Here is an 18,685-nt window from a genome sequence, read left to right on the forward strand (position 1 = left end):
GGCAAAAAATATTTACTGGTATCTTGGACTTGAAGTTCAATTCGCGATCGTAGGTCAGGTTGCGCTGCATAATAAGAATAATATTGATAATCACGGACAGAATCATCCCTGCGCACTGGGGCGTCCATATCAAACGCGGGGTCAGCGGTTCGCGCAAACATTTTATTATTATTCATGTCGGTGTTTTCAATTGAAATCCATCAACGTCGTTTTCGTCGTAGACCACTCCCCGCTATCGCGTTCATGAGCGCATTGGTTGCCGCATCGGCTGATGGCGAAGTCGCCAACGACTCTAGTTTTTCTTCCACGGCGTTATTTATTACTTTACTGACATTCGCAGGCATCACTGTCATTGATGGCATCTGTTTTTTTCTCCTGGATTTTACCAATGACATTAGTTTGTTCCGCGCGGCTGAAAGCGCCTTTCCGGCAACATCTCCAATAGCACTAATTCCCTTATCACGAATAACATCAATAGCCTTCATTCCTAATTGTTTGGCTAACGGCGCTACTTTTGGAGCCATTCTTGTAAATAACCCCGCAATGGTGCTACCGAGACCATCTCCATAGTACGCGCGGTAAACAGGCAATCGCGAGTTTACCACGTAGACGAGTACTGGTTTATCGTGGTTGTAGTGTATGATCATCCTTATTAAAAACACCAGTTTTCCAATTAGTGATTGTAATCACCAGTGATTGTGATCACCAGTGATTGATTACCCCCCCCCCCACCGCCGTGTGGAAAACCGGAATAAATTTTATCAAAATTTCCTTGGGTTTTTGCCCTCGATAAAAATCCGGTTTTTTTCTGGTTTTTTCTTGATTTTTAGTCATTTTTGGTCGTTTTTTGTTGCCTATAGTCGTTTTTTTCTCAATTTTTCAGAAAAACATCGATTTTCTCTAAATGATTTCCTTGGGTTTTTGCCCTCAAAAAATGGTCAAAAACAGTCAAAAAATGGCCAAAAACAGTCAAAAAACGGTCAAAAACAGTCAAAAAACGGTTAAAAATTAACAAAAACGATAATTTTATAATTTTATAATTTTTTTTAATCATCCACGAGTTCGTCTATGAGCGTTCGATATGCATTAATGTCCATAATACCGCCTGCAAATAACCGCTTGCAAATATCAGCGGCCTCATTGATTATTTCCGGAGAGTTATTTCCGGCTCGTTTTCCTCCAATTAGTACCTCTAGCCGTGATATATCACTGAGAACACTACCAGGACAGGTAACGCCGTAGGATTCTTTACCAACAGAGTATCCTTTTCCTTTTTTTGGTTTTATACTTTTTACTTTATTGTGGAATATTATATATTTATTATCACGCAGTGGTAATGCATCTTTATATTTACTCGCTAAATACACCATTCTTGTCCAATCCTTTAACGACTTTATATTTTTCTCGTAACCGCTATTGATATGCTTCTTATCTCGTATGCTCTTAGCAAAATTGTTGGCAGCAAAATTAATTAATTCTTCATGGCTGAAGCCTCTAATTTCATCTATTGTGCTCTTCTTGAGTACAATACGGGGTATATTCTCCTCTTTTTCTTCCGGTATTTCTTCTTCCGGTATTTCTTCTTCTGGTTTTTTCGCAGTAGCGCCTAGTTCTTCTTCGTCGGCCATTGTAACATAGGGTTCTTGTGGTTCCGTTATAGCGAGTGGTGGTGGCCTCCGTGTTGTAGCAGCCGCTATTTTTGCAGGGAGTGTTTCTAAAGACCTTTTTGTTTGTTTTGTCTCTGCCGCTATCTTTTCAAGCGCATCGAGGACGGGCACAGTTGCCGCTGTAACATCTTTGGTCGCTTTAGTTACCGGGGCAAAGAGTTGTTCGCTTCCAACAGTAAAATCGGTTTGCATTTGTTGTCGCGTTTGAAGTTGTTCTCGGACCCTGTCTCGTAACGGTATGAACTTTTTAAGCGCTGCTAGCCGCTCTCTGGCTAGCCGAGTAGTAAGTGATTCGCCTACCATTATTGCAATTGCGAAGCAATTTCTAATTTCCCGCCGGAGGCTCCGTCTATAATCCTTCTAATGTTTTTGATCTTGCTGGAAATCTCCTGGCGTCGTTCATAAACACGTCCAAGTTTTTTTCGTATTATTTCAACGGCAGTGAATAGTCCAATGAATGCATTTGCGTCATTGTGGTACAAGTTTTCATTAATCGTATGTTGTAATCGTTTTATAAAAAAGTACTCGCGGGCCAGGGTAAAACGCCCCCGTTTCGATTGTTCATTAATAATTTCATAATCGGATAATATTTTTTCACTGTCGAGACCATCAGATAATTCAATTCCTTGATTTTTTAATTTTGAAATCTCGGCTAATATATTATTGATGTCTTCGATATTCATTATTCTTATAGAACATCTTGTTTTTAAATAAAAAAAAATGAAACCCCGTGTATCAATCCCGAGGTGTTCATACTTTGTTTTCTTCCGGAATGGACAATTTATTGTCATGGCGACTTCGTCAGCGCCATAGGCGCCGGTGACTTCGTATCTACATATGAAAATCGAATTCTATGCCCGGTCTTTTTTGAGATTGCTGTTTGATATACTCGTTCTGCTACTTTTCGTATTGAGGCGATACAAATGTCAAAGTATCTACTGGCTTCATTCATCGACTGAAATATTTTTTCCTCGTGAGTTGTTGTATCAAATGACTTTACGGGTTTTGCTTTCTTTGGGTATTTACCGGTTTGGCCTTTTTTGGTATTTTGACTCTGCGAGACAGCTTGCAGGTTTGTAAGAGAATTATCAGTCTTATTACTATTAATATGATCAATCACAAGTCCATTCTCGATTAATCCGTGAAAACATTCATAGATGATTCTGTGAACAAAATATGTCTTCTTTCCAGCACCAAATTGCAAATACCCGTGATTATTTACGGTACCAACCGGCTTCTTCAGTTTGCGGTTTCTAACAATGCCGTCGCGAGATGCCTCGTAACTGACGAGCACAGGATGCGGCTGAAATTCTTGGTCCATTTATATAATAATACTATTTGTCTAATTTATTATTTGGTTTAATTATGAATCTTTCAACATAGTCTTGGGGGGTTTTGATGACGAAGTCAGCGGTGGGGTCAATGACGGCGTTTTTAATTCGCTTGTCATAATAGCGTTTTAGTTCCCTGTATCGCTTTCCGCCACAATTAATACACAACTGCGATTTTCCTCTTACACCGACGTGGCAAACCAAGCACGGGAGGGGGCCAAGAGAACCATTACGAACGCTTTGTAAATGATATCCGCAGAATTCACCTCTACATGATTTATTGCACGGGGTTGTCGACCCAATCATCAACCATTTGCAGTGATTCATTATACTATATTCTTTCATTTAAATACTTGTTTTAATTATATGGATGAGTTCGAGAGATTGGCAGCAATTAAGCCCCGGAAAAATATTAAGTTCAGTCTCGATAGAGTCCTCAAGGACACACCAAAAGCGTTAATAAACGATAGAACCCTGTTGAGTAAAATACGCGATTGTATCGATGAATTCAAGCGTGATGGCGCATCTCATAGTTGGTCAACATTTCGAATTGATGGCGTTGTTGATGCTACCATGAACGACAACCGCGCAGCAACGATAATATCACAACTTGACGGTAAAAGGTATTTCTTCAGAGTAAAATTCATTGTCCGGGTGGAATCAGGTAATTGGATCATACGTGATAAATTTGAACCAGTTCTCAGCGACATGAAAACAGTCACTGTCAGCCGCGACTCCAAGCCGGGGCTGTTAACCGGAATTGACAGACCATACTATGAACAAGCGTATCCTGAAACAGCAGTTGTTTATGGAATATACCCGTTAAATAAGAAACCTGATATCGGAAAACTGAAACCAATGAAACAGTCAACAGGGATAAATTGTGTAGCAGAACGAGTAATAGAGCATTTTACAAATGCGTGTCGAGGAAACAAATTAACTGATTTACGACGTAGCAAAATCAACCAGTGGGAACTAACCGTAAAAGAGCGTGGAGCAACCATCAGCGACATAGCGAGATTAGAAACATCGCTGAGATTTCCAATAACCGTTACAACGATAACCGGTGAAGTATTATACGAATCAAAGTACAAATCAAATGGGGCCCCAATCAAAATTATTGATCATAACGAACACGCATGGACGCCCGCGATCACAATATTTCCACGGGATAGAACAGTAAAGTATATACCCGAAGAATTTTTAGGAGAAGAATTCTCCCGGGATGGTTTTCTCGCGGAGAGGAAACTATTTGATGCTATTGCCTGCTTGTGTAAAAACGACCCTGTATCAGTGTGGTTACTTCGCAGCGCTGAAAACGACATGGATACCTTTGATCAGTTTGTAAGACCAAACGGTGAATTATACCGCACTGAAGCATTTCACAACAGGATGAAAAAAACCGCCATAGAATTTGAAGAGCATGATGAACAACTGCTAACAAATTGTTTTACGATTCCATCGGTTGTAGCTCATGTTGCAGCAAGGAAAAATGCGTGGAGACCAACGCGCAAGGAATTTCTACCGGATGTACAATCCAGTTGTTTGGAATACTATCACGGTGGACTATGGAACACTGAATACAACCGCGACGCTATGATTTCCGTTGATATGGTTGCCTGTTATCCAGCGAGTTTTCTCGGGTATGGATCCGCCGCTAAGTACTTTAGATGATTTGGACACCCCAGACATGAAATGACTCGTGTTGCTATTAATGGACCACTGCCTGATTTTGATTTAACCGGATTCGCTCGCGTAGTATCATTTGAGTTCGCGGCAGGACTTCATCGCTGTTGTTATATTTGGATCGGTAGACACATGGCTGAAAAGAAGTGGCTGCCAATAGCGCTGCTACGGTATATGATTGATTGTAGCATGCTTGTATCGTTGATTGTCAGTGACGCGATTATATCATACCGGGCGCAGACTGAAGTCTGGTTACCAGAACCGGAGCGTCTAGATAGCATAATTGACGAGTCCAGAAAAAACATTGATGCCGACGAGGAATATATCATCGAATGGTCCAGGAGGATATTTAACCAACGAAACAGAGAGGCAAAAGATCTCGGTAGAAGAATAATTGGTAAGTTCACACAAGGTGGAAAAAACCACGACTACAAACGATATTGCTCACGGCTGATTATAGATGACGCGGAATATGATTTCATAATCAAGGACGCAGTGGCAAAAAATAGATACGTGAACTGCAAAACAGCTTTCTTGTCCAATGGAACGAGGTTGGGTACAGTTGTTACCTACAGCGATGGAGACAGCCCGGCGTATCCACATTTGAGGGCGTCTATGCTGGGTTATGCCGCTATCAATTTATTCTCGATGATAAATAGATTCTCCGATACCGCGGTTAGAGTAGCCGTTGATTCGTTTTATGTTGACGTAGCGTATAAGGAAAACGTAGCCGAGTTTACTAGTCCGGACGAGAGTTGGGGTACATGGAGAGTTAAAAATGAAATACGACGCGATTATTCCCCGTCAGCAGATGTCACCGTTGAAAATAATTACTTACGCGGTGATAATTTATCAGAATGGTCTAATGCACCACCGTGTTCTGATCCAATTTGTAGACACAAGACGGTTTATTTAAGCGGCTGTGGCGGGTCAGGAAAGACGACTCGGGCAATTGAATTATTTCGAACGCGGGCAAGTATAATCGTGCTTACACCGACCCATAGACTAGCGCGAGAGATAAAACAACGAAATGTTGACGCCGTTACTTATCACAGCTTTTTTCGATACAGCGGCGGTGAGTGGACTCCTGATCGAATGGGGGAAAAATTTATTCCTGGGGTTATCATTTGGGATGAGATATGTACTGTTTCGTTAGATGTTTTACAAATGTTTCTTGATTGGTTGCTGCTCGCGAATACAGCGGTGATCATGTGTGGCGACCATGGTCAACCACCACCATTTGTCGGCGAGGGCCCACATGATTGGTTAAAGGGTTTTGTGGACTATTATGAAGAAACCGATACTGATTACCGAGCACTTGATGAACAACTGCGCGGGGTTAAAAAATTAATCAGATTACAGCCGGATAGAGTTCAATGTGAAATAATCCGCGAGGTGATTCCGGAAACGCCGTTAAATGAATTCTGGGAAACATGGAGACCAAACGATTTGATTGTAGCGAGTAGAAAGATAGTCAGGGACACACTTCAGCGGAAGTTGTTTACGTTGCATAAGGAAAAGTTTCCAACGCGTCCAGTGCCGTTATGTTATAGACCCGCGGACACACGGCGGCAGAACATTGAAGTTGAAATCCCGGGCCGGACAGAAAAACAAATTCTTGTGCTGAATGATATTGTGCTCGTTGATATCAGCGTCGTCGAGGACGCGCTACGTGCTGATAAATCCCCGTGGACGCTAGGATACGCAACAACAATACATTCCTCGCAGGGACTGACTATCACGGACACAATTGTTTGGATGGTTGATAATCGCATCGAATGGTCAAATCTAGTCTATCTTGCAGTGTCCCGAGTACGGAGAATAAATCAGCTTCGAAGAATTGTTATTGACGAAGTCAGTGATGAAGCCGGCGACAAAGTCACCATCGATGCAAGCGTCATTGATAGAAAACTCTCGGGTTACCGCCAACAGGATAAAAAAAAACAGCGGCGTTTTGATATTGATGCCGAATTAATAATTGCGTTACGACAACAACAAAATAATCACTGTGCGAGTTGCAATTGTATAATGAGTTGGCGCTATTCGGATAAAGACGCTCGCCAATTTACCGTGGACAGGATCGATAACAGTCTCGGTCATGTCAAAAACAATGTGAGGTTGACATGTCTTGAGTGTAATAGACGCAACGGCGCTAGTTAAGACCACGCGGGGGTAATTGAGTATCGTCAGGTATCACTTGTAGTTGCTCGCGTGTAAATCCGCGCTGAGGAGCAGTTGAATCCAGTCTATAGATCGGTGGTCTACCAGTTGATCGTGTTATCGTTGATATGTTATGTGTGGTAACACTCCAAATAGGATCAGTAGCTCTTTTTTTACCGCCTTCAAGCTCTCCTGGTTCATATAGATATCTCACGGTGACATTGCCGAGAATCGGCTTGAAAACGCTATTTATTTTTGATTTTCCGGGTATATACTCGTATTTAATCGCGTCGCTGGGCTTCATGTTAATTGCTCGGGTAATCTCGTTATTTAACGCTGCAATTACGCCTGGCAACCTTTTAACCCATTCACGAGATCATTTTTCTTGGATGAATTCCTTCGCGTATTGATACCCAAATAACCGTTCAGCAAGAGTCCGATTGAATCGTTCAACAATTGCCTGATCACGATGTAGCGCAGTATGACCTCGTCGTATCGCGACGCTATGATGTTTCAGCGTTGATAAAACAGCGCCGCGAAATTCACTACCGGGATCAACTTGTAATAGATTTGGCCAGCGCAGAGGACCTCTTCGATAAATTCTTTCAAACGCAGCGGCTACTTCAGTTGCTGACTTTGTTTTTAACGGCTCCGCTTGTTTGTATCGACTCGCAACATCAACTACGGTTAGCGCGTATTTGTAACCGTTGTCATGCGGCAAAAATAGTATATCAGCCTGATGAACTTCATTAGGTACGCTGACATCAAAGCGCGAGAAGTTGATTTGTTTAGGCGGTGGTAGATAGATTTGCCATATAGCCTGTTTGGATAACCAATTAGCCGCAGTGGCCTTTGTTACCTTTGCAGCGCTTGCAAGCTTACCAATTGCGGCCTTCCCCTTCCAGTATCCTCTCGGAGAATAATAGATGGATTCCATGTTGTTATTATAAACGCTAGCGTATTCAATTACCAGCGCGAGAAGCTCCGCTTCCAATCATTAATTTACCTTTCATAGCCGATTTTACCAACCATGAAGCCAATTTTTCTTTGATGGATTTATCAGGAATAGCATTTAACGCGTGAATTAATTTTACATCCGCGATATGACGCTGTTGCAGATCGCTACTTTTGTAAGCAACATCATGAGCATGACACGCCTTATCGATAGCGTTTATTGGGTACTCACCGGGTTTAGGCTGATTTTGATCATCGAGTCTGATATCTAATCGTGTTCCGGGGCCACAGTAGCTATATCCTGGGAGGTGTTTTTCTCCTGGATACTTTGCCCACGGGGTTCCGGGGAGTTTTGATAACTTGGCTGCAATGTCACCTCCTCGCTTTTTTTTAAAACATCCCCGGGTTTAATAGAAATAAATCTAAATTTCTTTGTACCGCATTGTGCACACTTGCCAGTAAGGGCCGATCTGTTATTTCTTGTTGTAGCGGTTGTCATATCATTTGTGCCAGTACGTACTCTACACTTCACACAATATAGATCCATAATTTATGTATAGAGATATGAATATAATTGATTTTTCGGCGACTAAAACAAGAGAACCAGTTAAGCATGTTGCAGCGTTACCAAACTCGATCCGGATGATTATCATCGGACCATCTGGATCCAGCAAGACGCAATTGTTACTCAATTTAATAATGAGATGGATGAAGTGGGATAAGTTGTATTTGGTTGCTCCTAGCGTAGATGATCAACGATGCTACGAGGTGTTGAAAGATTTCAACGAGAATGCATCAGCGATCGCTAAAAAAAATGTTATTGAGTTTATTACAGATATCAATGATGCACCAGGTATTGATGATATTGATGGCGACGTTAACAATCTAGTCGTGTACGATGATGTTATGTTAGACAATCAAAAAAACCCAGCTAGGATATTTTCCAGAGGCAGGCATAAAAACACTGACGTGATATATGTCACTCAACGATACACTCAGATTCCAAAAGTAATCAGAGACAACTGTAATATTCTTGCTGTGTTCAACGGCGTTGATACACACACGCTACGAAATATTTGGCAGACATGGTGCGGCGGTGACATGGACTTCAATGGTTTTCGAAACTTTTTTAGTCATGCTCAGTCGACCCCACATGGATTCGTAACGATAAATTTACATGACCCTCAGACACGATATCGTATCGGACTTGACCAAATATTCGGTTAGTTGTAAATAATTTTCATTGTAAATAACTCCTTAGCAGCAGAGGGGGCGATGACATCGACGCGGTCGTCGATGTGCTTACCGGACGCTGACGACGCTGGGGATCGACGCGCAGAAGGTGTTAATTAAACCAAATGACGATTGGACGATCCCCCAACGACGTCGTCGTTTTTTTTTTACCAGCGCTGACTACACCGGATCCGCTGAGTGCAGAAAGTAATAATTAAGCAAAATAACGATTGGACAAAATGTCGGATTCGCCCCCTCTGCTGCTTGTTAAAAATTGACTTGTTTACAGCAGTGTATTTTTTTTTGTTTTCACTCACCAAACAAGTTTGATAATCACTCAGATGTTTTTAAAAATTAGACCCCATTTTCATTTAAAATCTAACAGAATCTGGCTGTGAATACTCTAGTTGTTGGAATTAATGCTAGTATAAAATATAAGAAATGAGTTGCATAATTTTCTTGCTTGTAAACCACGACTGACAGAAAAAGATTTTATACTTTTGTACATTTAATACCTTTTAATACCTTTTACTGAATTTGAGCAGCTTTAGCTTTTCTCTTTTTGGTGGTACTTCCTGTTAATTAAGACTGATCTGGTGTCCTAGTGGTTAGAGCATCTGCCTCGGATGTGGGAGGTCATGGGTTTGATCCCTGGCCGAGTCATACCAAAGACTTACAAAAATGGTACTAACAGCTGCCTCGCTTGGCACTCAGCATTAAGAGGTTAGTGTTAGGACGGGTCTGCCTGGTGTCAGGATAATGTAACTGGGTGGGACATCATGCTACATGTCTGCGGTATGATGCCCAAGTGCTAGACATCACTATAAACTGTCACACTGCAGACATCTTAGCGATATGACTAAAAATTTGTTACAGCTATGTTAAAAAAAATCCAGATCCAAATCTTGTTAATTGAAAAGGTTTATCTTCCTTGTTTTTGTTTGTATTTCTTTATATTTACATTTGTAGAACTTAACTGTTAATTGAAACCACATAGCCAGTAGTAATCTAATGCATATACATACATATTCAAATGTTAGTTTGAGTTCTCCACATGATGAAAATACATGTAATTAACTATGTTACTTAATAAAACTGAAAATCTTTTAGTGCAATAAAATGACTTTAATTTATATTGGATTCTTCAGACACCATTTGTAATGTCATTATGTCGTTAAATATTTGGAGATTTGGAAAATGTGAGAGATAGGTGAAGGAAATGTTGTATCGGGGATGTGTTAAATTCATATATGAACTGTTATTTTTAATTCTTGATTATTTAATACTGTGTATTTACATTTTACCTGTACAGCGGGACCTGCTTCGCAGAGATCAGAACATTGATCACCTGAAGAATGAGTTGAGGAATCAGATTCAGGAAAAAGAAAGCACCATTAGAAATTTGAAGGCTCAGATATCTGACCTTCATACTAGGTTCAGAGTTGTTGGGGAGACAGGGGTAAGAATTTAAGAGCATTTATTTTATTTTCAAATGATTATAGTGTTATAGATGATGAAAATAATCTGTTATGGCTTAAATTGGACATATGATGGCCAGGAGGATAGCTTGTTGATTAGCAGGTAGCTAAATATATGAAAATCTGTCTAACATTATAGCATCAACATTTTCTGTTTTGTTGTATAATTATTGAAGTCAGAAAGCATTCTTGCAAGGTTTGAGGGGCTTTAAGAGAAAGAAACCATATTCTGAGAAAGTTTTGATTAGGATGTTTGTGTTTGATAATTTGGCACAGTAACAATTTGCACAGAATGTTCTAGGGTCATGCTACACTAAGAAGTTGGGGCAAAGTGGTTTGTCCTTCCTCTTTAAATAGGGCTAAGTGCGATGAAATTAGAGAGAAGCAAGCTAGAGGTCAGATTTTGTGATGGCAAAATATTTCATCAACAGTTTGTATTTTCTATCATTGGAAATCAGATAGTTTTCAAGTGCAACAAATACTTTTTATAGTTTACAAAATTGTTAAAATATCTTATCTCTAAAACAACTATTGCATGAATTTACTATTAAGATTAAATGGTTAGCAAATTGCCTCCTGTTTTCTGGTGAAAATATAGATGAATGTATTAATGGCTTAATATGGTTTTTGTCTCAGACTTTATTTAATGATTCAGTATTTTGTGTTTGTCTTGAAAATAATGGATGGGATTTTACTCATTTCCTACATTTTCACATTCATATGTTTAATGGAAAATTGATAACTTGGCACATGCATGACATCATCAGAAGGCATTAAATTAGTATAAAAAAATTGTATTTTACGGTATGTTTCTACTCTTGTACACCTTAAAACATGGCTTCATAAGTTTAAACCCACACTAAATTCACCATTTTTGACAGTGTATCATACAGGAAAAGGAAGCCGAGGTTGGTACCTATTTATGACAAGGCAAAGTCAGCTTTACTTTTTGGGCATATTAAAATGAAATTTCATGAATGAATATTTGCCTATTTCACTCGATAGTGTGTATGCTGTATGGTCAGTTTGTGCACAGCTGATGGATCAATATGTGGATGCATCTGGCTTTATATTAGTTAAACATGGAAAATAAATATTGAGAATAAAAATAAGAGTCAAATTGGGAATCTTTTACTTCAAGAAAAATGTGGGAAATAGTTTGTTTTTTAAAATGGATTCCTTTTTCTTCTTTGGATACATCATCAGGAAATATTTTTGCTGATATTGAGACATTACATTCAAATCTTTCCTTTGCATGATGAATGTTTGTTGATACTTTTCAGGCCTCCTTGTCTGCTAGGGTAGCAACACAAGATAAGAAGATGGCCCAGCTTGCTGGTAAAATTCTACAGACACGTCCAGAAAGTACAAATGGCATGAAAGACCTGCCCAGAGTACCACCTGTAAGCTTCTGTTCAAGATAATCATACTCCACACTATGAATGTTCCAGTTTTGATCAAATTTAGTTATTTTTTACTTTCCAACTCTTCACTATTGTCAGTTATATCTGAAGGAACTGGGGATTCCAGTTACCAGACCTTGACCTTCTGGTTTGGTATTTTCTCGGGTGGATTCATTATCAGCAGATCCACATTCAAGTCTGAAATATCTTGGTAAGCTGAATTGTTCAGGCAAACTTGTCATTTTGATGAAATTAGCCAATTTATATTTGGTGGTCAATACAACTATTAGTCTGTTAGGGTTGACTTCTCATGGACTTGTGTGCAATGAGGTGCAGTACAGTTTCCCACCTGTCTCTCCACTCCCTGATTGATAAGCCAGGGCAACATGAGGTGGAATACAGTTTCCCACCTTGTCTCTCCACTCCCTGATCGATAAGCCAGGGCAGCATGAGGTGGAATACAGTTTCCCACCTTGTCTCTCCACTCCCTGATCGATAAGCCAGGGCAGCCAATGCTCAATCCTAAAAATTGATGTATAGACACTTTTCCTGCAACTCGTCTGATCCACAAAGTCTTGCAAGATACAAGTGACTTCAGGTGTTGTACAGTCCTAATTACCTCAAGTGTGAAAAATCATGGATTAAGCATTTTTTGAATTTGGCAGTGGAAATTCTTAGGTAAATCTTGCCTTCACCCCACCTGCTCAAACAACTGCTGATGCATCTGAACCCAGTGATGTTGAACCTGCATGCATGACTCATCTTAGGCAAGTCCTTAGAAAATATTCTCAGAACAAGTGGTCAGCAGAATTGCTGGGCCATGTCACACCATTTTGAAAGCAGAGACTGAAAATGGAGTGTCTTCTGCCATTGTTGTGAGCAGAAACACATCTCTCCCTTAAAAGCCTCACTGCTGTCGACAGCCAACTTTCCCCAGTGACTCTTTGAGGAGAGGTTAACTCCCATCACAGTCAAGGCCTACTGTTCCATGATTTCAAACTCTTTCCAATTTTCAGAAGGGAGGATATAGAACATAAAAAGACTTCTCCAACCATCTTGAAAACTTTGAAGCTTTAGCCTTTTATTTGAAATGGAATCTTCCATGGGTTCTGACCTGGGTGAATAAGACATGTCAAATCAGTCTAAAACCTCCATGACACACTGCACTGAAAACCTGCATTATTCAAAGATCTGACACACAGATAAGCCCTAATACAAAACATACATGCAAATTTTTTTTACCTAGTGATATCAACTACAATGTGTTCGAATCTCAGCTATGTGAGAAAGAATGCCTATAGCTTCCTCTAGGGTGGTGTTTCTTTTTGGGGACATCTTGCACCAAATGTACTGGCCACCGTGTATATAAATATGCAATGAAAACTGGCATCAAACCCCCCAAAACCAAACCAGACCATTTTAGCTACATGAGGCAGAATCAATGAGTTGCACATCTTGTTTGATGGTTTTGTTGTGCTCCTGATGGCCTCGGCTTTCATTGTGAAAATCAGGCTTCCTCTCATTAGTAATCAGTCTTTTGTCTGGAAACCAGTTTTCTTTTGGGCCTTGTGACCCAAAGTTCAATTCTAAGACTCCATCGAGCTCTGAAATTCTACCAAAAATGAAACTGTATCAGAAAAGGAAGATCTTCCTTGCTCTTACCATGAAAAGAAGGGACATTATTTCCCACACAGGTTCAGCTATCTTGGATGCAATAGATTACCCGATTAATCTAAAAGGAAGTAACCATGACCAAATCAAGTTGTTACACACATGTACTCATGAGTAAACCACTACTAGCATAGCATTTGAACGCAGATGCTGCCAAGCTGACATTATCCAAGCCACATGAGGGAAGTCGGAGAAGACATTCTCTTGAGTTTACCTCAGAAACCTTTTATCCCAAAAGGACTTTTATCAATAGTGCAACAAACTACTTTCCCGGTTCATACAGCAAATTTGAAGTGACATGGCTTACTCTGCTTCAACGAGATTTGCCTGAGTGCAGAATTTCTCCCCACCATGCGTGAATCATGTGCTAACCTGAAGAATATGAGAGTGATGCAATAATGCGAAGAATATGAGAGTGATGCAGTAACGCAAAGAGTATGAGAGTGAAGCAGTAACATGAATATTAGAGTGATGCAATAACGTGAAGAATATGAGATTGATGCAATAACCTGAAGAATATGAGTGATGCAATAACAGAAAGAATGTGGAGTGATGCAATAACCCGAAGAATGTGAGAGTGATGCAGTATCCTGAAGAAATTTGAGATTGATGCATTACAACAATCAAATTGGGGACAGAGTCTGTGGACTTCACAATCATTCAGCAAAAGTTATAGAGATGTAGACTAGTTTAAGTGAGTGTTGAATATAAATAATATTTCAGTATGGTTTGTATTTTTGGTTCTATTCCATATGGATTTTGCCCATTTGTACCAAGTATTTTGACCTGCAAATCCAGGTTTGTAGTAAAAATAAATTACATTTTTCATGCAATGTACTGTAATTATTGCATGTGATATATTAGCTATGATGTCGTAGATTATGCTTTTTATGCTCTGATTACAATTGTTAGCCACTTACATTAGCAAAAATTATGCTTATACATCTCTTGGGGTTGGTATGTATGCTAGCTTATATCTCACACAACTTGAAGCAGTTTTGGTTTTGCATATACTATGAGACCAGGGACAGTGTCAGTTTTGGGCGTAGTAGGAAGCTACTCCTCCGACGTCTTTTCTTATAACATATTATGATCGAGTAATGCATTTGGAGTCAAATATTTTCTTTGATATTACTTACCCAAGCATGATCGAGGCACACTTTCCCCAAACCTTCCATGCAGTTACATCCCTGGAAGAGCATGCACATCCACTCCACTTTTCATGGGATTTGAGTGCAAGTCCTCTATCCATGGGGAGACCACTCTTGTATGATTTCCAGTTTGGATGACAGAGAACTTTTAAGCACTTGTTACTAAAACAAGTTAGAAAACATAGCCAAAATCTCTTGAGCTTTGGAAGGCTGGATTTTCAGAGTTTTGTATATTTTCCTAACATATTATTATTGGGTAAGTACTATCAAAGAAACATATTTCACTATAAACATGCATTCCTGTAATGCAAAATTGCTTCACAGTTATGTTTGCTTTAACTTTTTCATGTGCCTGTTTAAAAAAATAGTCTGGAAATTGATAGATTCAAAGTGATTTTGGTCCAAACTTTTGTCAGTAAATTGTACACAAAATTTTTTGTCTTTGGCATCTCTGTAAAATAATTCTGCTATAACTATATTATCATTCAACAATCAATACATAGTCTTTCTGTTGTAGATTTTTGGAGATTATTTGAGCGTGATGAGAGTTTCCCTCAGCAGAATATTTTTCTAGGACCTGTATTATTGGGCAAACATTTATAGATACAATCTGTCTTTCAGGTGGGATCAGATGATTTGAGTGTAATAAGAGATTCTCTCTACAGCCTGAGGACAAGCTTTCCTTCATCAGACCCCAGGCAACACACAATTGACACATTAGAACAAGGTTTCTCTACATTGATGGATAGAATATCCCATACATCAACACTGGTAAATGAACACTATAACAAAGCTACTCAGTTTAATAAACAAGTTGATACTCAAATATCTTAACATAGGTAGTTAGCTAAAACTCTAACAATCTCTACAGTTAAATAATCTATAATATAATTTTACTTTGTTTTGGCCTTTTGGATGCTGCTTACTTTTTTTATGTTATGAATTGGATAAGTAGTTGTTGTGATCAATTTTTAGCTCAGAATAGCTTAAAGATTGCCTCTTGTCCATCATCTGCTCTTGAGCACAAATTTGTATTTGCTACCCCTCGTAAACCACTTGGAGGATTGCGATGAAACTACACTCATTCATCCCAAGGTCTAGTTGGAGCTGAATAAGGGTGCTTTTCAGACAACGAGTGTAGCCACCACAACAGTTATCTTGAAAATACAGTATCACTTTGTCTACTGAATAGATGGTTATATGAACATGGTGTTTTCACTGAAAGACTTGTTACAATGTTTTAGTTACCTATAAATGAAACTGGTGCAGATCTGACATTTATAATGGATTCCATGGCAGTCATCTTGAAATCTTGTCTCATCATATTGACTTGGGGTTTTCAACAGAATTCTTATGATGTCTGGTTGGTCCTAAAAGAAAATGTTTTTTTTCGCAGATGTTCAATATGACATTTCGCTAAAAGACTTTACCTACTTGGTCCTTTTGAAAATGGTGCTGATCTAATGTTCAGTATGACAAACATGGCAGTCATCTTGAAATTTTTTTTATCACTATTCCTTCAGAACAGAAAGTCATATCAACATGGAGTTTTCACCAAAGACTTATGATGTCTTGGCTGGTCCTTAATAAAAATGGTGCTGGCCAAACATCCAATATGTCCATCACTGAGGCCATACTCGGATCCGACCAAGAAACAGACTGAATTTAACTTTAGATTGACAGTCAAGGAAACTTAAAGGCTGTTGGTAACTAAGAATACCCTCCACCACCTACCATTACTCAAGCCTATAAAGTTAAAGCATCAGTAGATTTTGACCAGTAGGAAGACATGCCATCCTTTAGGCTTCTTCCCCAATTGAATTGGTGACCTGGGGAATTCTAAGGCTTTCTTCTCACCAGCTGGTGCAGAACTCACTCAGACACCTTCAGTACTGATCTCCCAGCCCTTGCCAAATATTGAACATTGTTTAGTGCTAAAAATATTTGATAGCCTGATGCCTGGGGTCCTCAAATTTCAGATCTGGCCCATACAGTATTCTAAAAGAGGTGCCAATACCTGCCATAGCACTGTACAATCTGATTAAATTCAGCTGGCCACTGTTGTAAACCAACAAATAGATTGCCGCTTTTTTCTCCTGACATTACTGTTCGTGTTAGAAAAAGCGGAGATCTACTTGTTGGTCCAGCCACTGTTCTACATGAAGTGGAGATCTGATTTTAATCAAAATGTAAAATGGCATGTCATTCTAAATACACGATTTTGTACTCCCAAACCCCTTAACGTGGTTGTGTTTCAAGAAAACAGAATTTTCATTAATCTTCAAAAATAGAAAATAAAACACCACTTTCAGTATATGCCCATTACATGTAGCATATATAAACTGTAAACATTCATATCAGAGCTGGTGTAAATCTTTCCTTTGGGCAGTTTAAATAGCGTTAATTTAAAGGCAAAGAGGTCAGGTATAAACAACCATTTCAAATATATATTAATTGGCTGACGATAGCTTGTGAGATGTGTTTGTAGACTGCAGTGGTAATTTGCATAGGTATGATCAGGACATGGAACAACATAATAAAGGTAAATCAAAGAGATACTAGATATGTGTAGGAGAACAAAATTTATCACCTGTCATTGCTTTGAATGAAAATGTTTAAGCCATATCTATTGTAGGTTTTTGACAAGTTTCTGAACAATGGCAATATTTTTTTGAAGTTGGATTTTACTGCACATATAAAACGCAAATCATGACCATTTCAGTTGTCAGCATATTGTTCAAATGTGATTCACTTTTAAGCCAATTTAGGAAGCATTTAGGTGTCAGTAGTATCAGCAAAACCAACAAAAATAAACATAAGAACTGGTCGAAAGTTTTACTTTGTGAAGCATGCCAGCAAATAAATAAGGAGGAGAGAGGCAATGATCATATTGAAATTAGTAAGCTTGGTTCTGACCAGGATTTGCTCAGAGAATCCAGCAGAGAAGTTTGAACACCAGTACCATCCAGTCTTTGAAAGTGTTGTGATGAACACTGAAGACACTTGCATTACCTTCAAGCCCCTATTGAATTTCTATTTGAATTGCAACATTGGGAGACAAGTAATATTAAAAAAAGGGACATTCTGGGCGTATGGAAATTGGAGTCTGGGCTTGTGGAATTTCAGTCAGGCTTGTGGTTTTTTTTAAAGTCGCCATCCCTGGGCCCGTGTCTAAAAACAAATACTTTTAGCTGCACTGTTTTATAAAGTGGACAAAAAAGTGTTCCATGCCACATGCAAGTTAGTGCAGAACCTTTTCACTGTGTCTTCAGTGTTGGATTTGGCCTCTAGCAGTTTTACAGATTGCAGAGAAATCTGGCAATGACCACACTTAGGAGGTGACAGCCTAGATTGCTGGAGTCATTAAATGGGCAGCTTACCATTCATGGCCAGTGCATTGGCTGCTTTGGCCAACTTAGACCTGCTATAATGTGATACATGTCTGTGGTCCACGTCACTCAAGCCTCATCATACCCTATCTTTATGGATGACACTGTTTGGCTCACCATTATTCTTTTGGAGGAGGTAATTCAGGAACAACCCCTCCTGCTCACCACTCAACCCACACAGCGACATTTTGAAACAATAAGCCCCCATCAGTGCAGATGGACAATAAGCAGACTAGGGACAAAGAATCTTTTCAGTCAAATGTGCAACATAGATCCTAGCCTAATGCCAGGAGACAACAGTCTAACCAAGCCAGGAGGCAAACATACCTCCTCAAACAGCAGCGCACCAAATCACCTGACTTGTGTGTTCTGATTTTACAGTTTCTCCATTGGTGTGACAACCTCCATATCAATGTACAAATCAGACACATTCCCAGCAGACTCGATATCTTGGCCAACACTCTACCCAGGAAAGGTCAAGCCATTCACACAGATTGGTCTCTCCATCAATTGGTCTTTTTTTGGGTCCTTGAACTTTGGGAGTGTCCGATGTATGATCTGT

General features: G+C 39.5%; 1 protein-coding gene across 1 annotated transcript in view; it reads left to right on the forward strand.

The window, feature by feature from the left end:
• LOC149793346 (dixin-like) overlaps positions 1-18,685 on the forward strand; it is an 86,504-nt gene that overhangs the window by 44,782 nt on the left and 23,037 nt on the right. Inside the window, exons 12-14 of the mRNA XM_089967328.1 lie at positions 10,344-10,490; positions 11,793-11,912; positions 15,356-15,505. Of these exons, the coding sequence (XP_089823454.1) occupies positions 10,344-10,490; positions 11,793-11,912; positions 15,356-15,505 (417 nt within the window). The remainder of the gene's footprint in view (positions 1-10,343; positions 10,491-11,792; positions 11,913-15,355; positions 15,506-18,685) is intronic.

The sequence above is a fragment of the Sinohyriopsis cumingii genome, chromosome 8 (assembly GCF_028554795.1).
Source record: "Sinohyriopsis cumingii isolate HCF-2022 chromosome 8, ASM2855479v2, whole genome shotgun sequence".
Lineage (NCBI taxonomy): Eukaryota > Metazoa > Mollusca > Bivalvia > Unionida > Unionidae > Sinohyriopsis > Sinohyriopsis cumingii.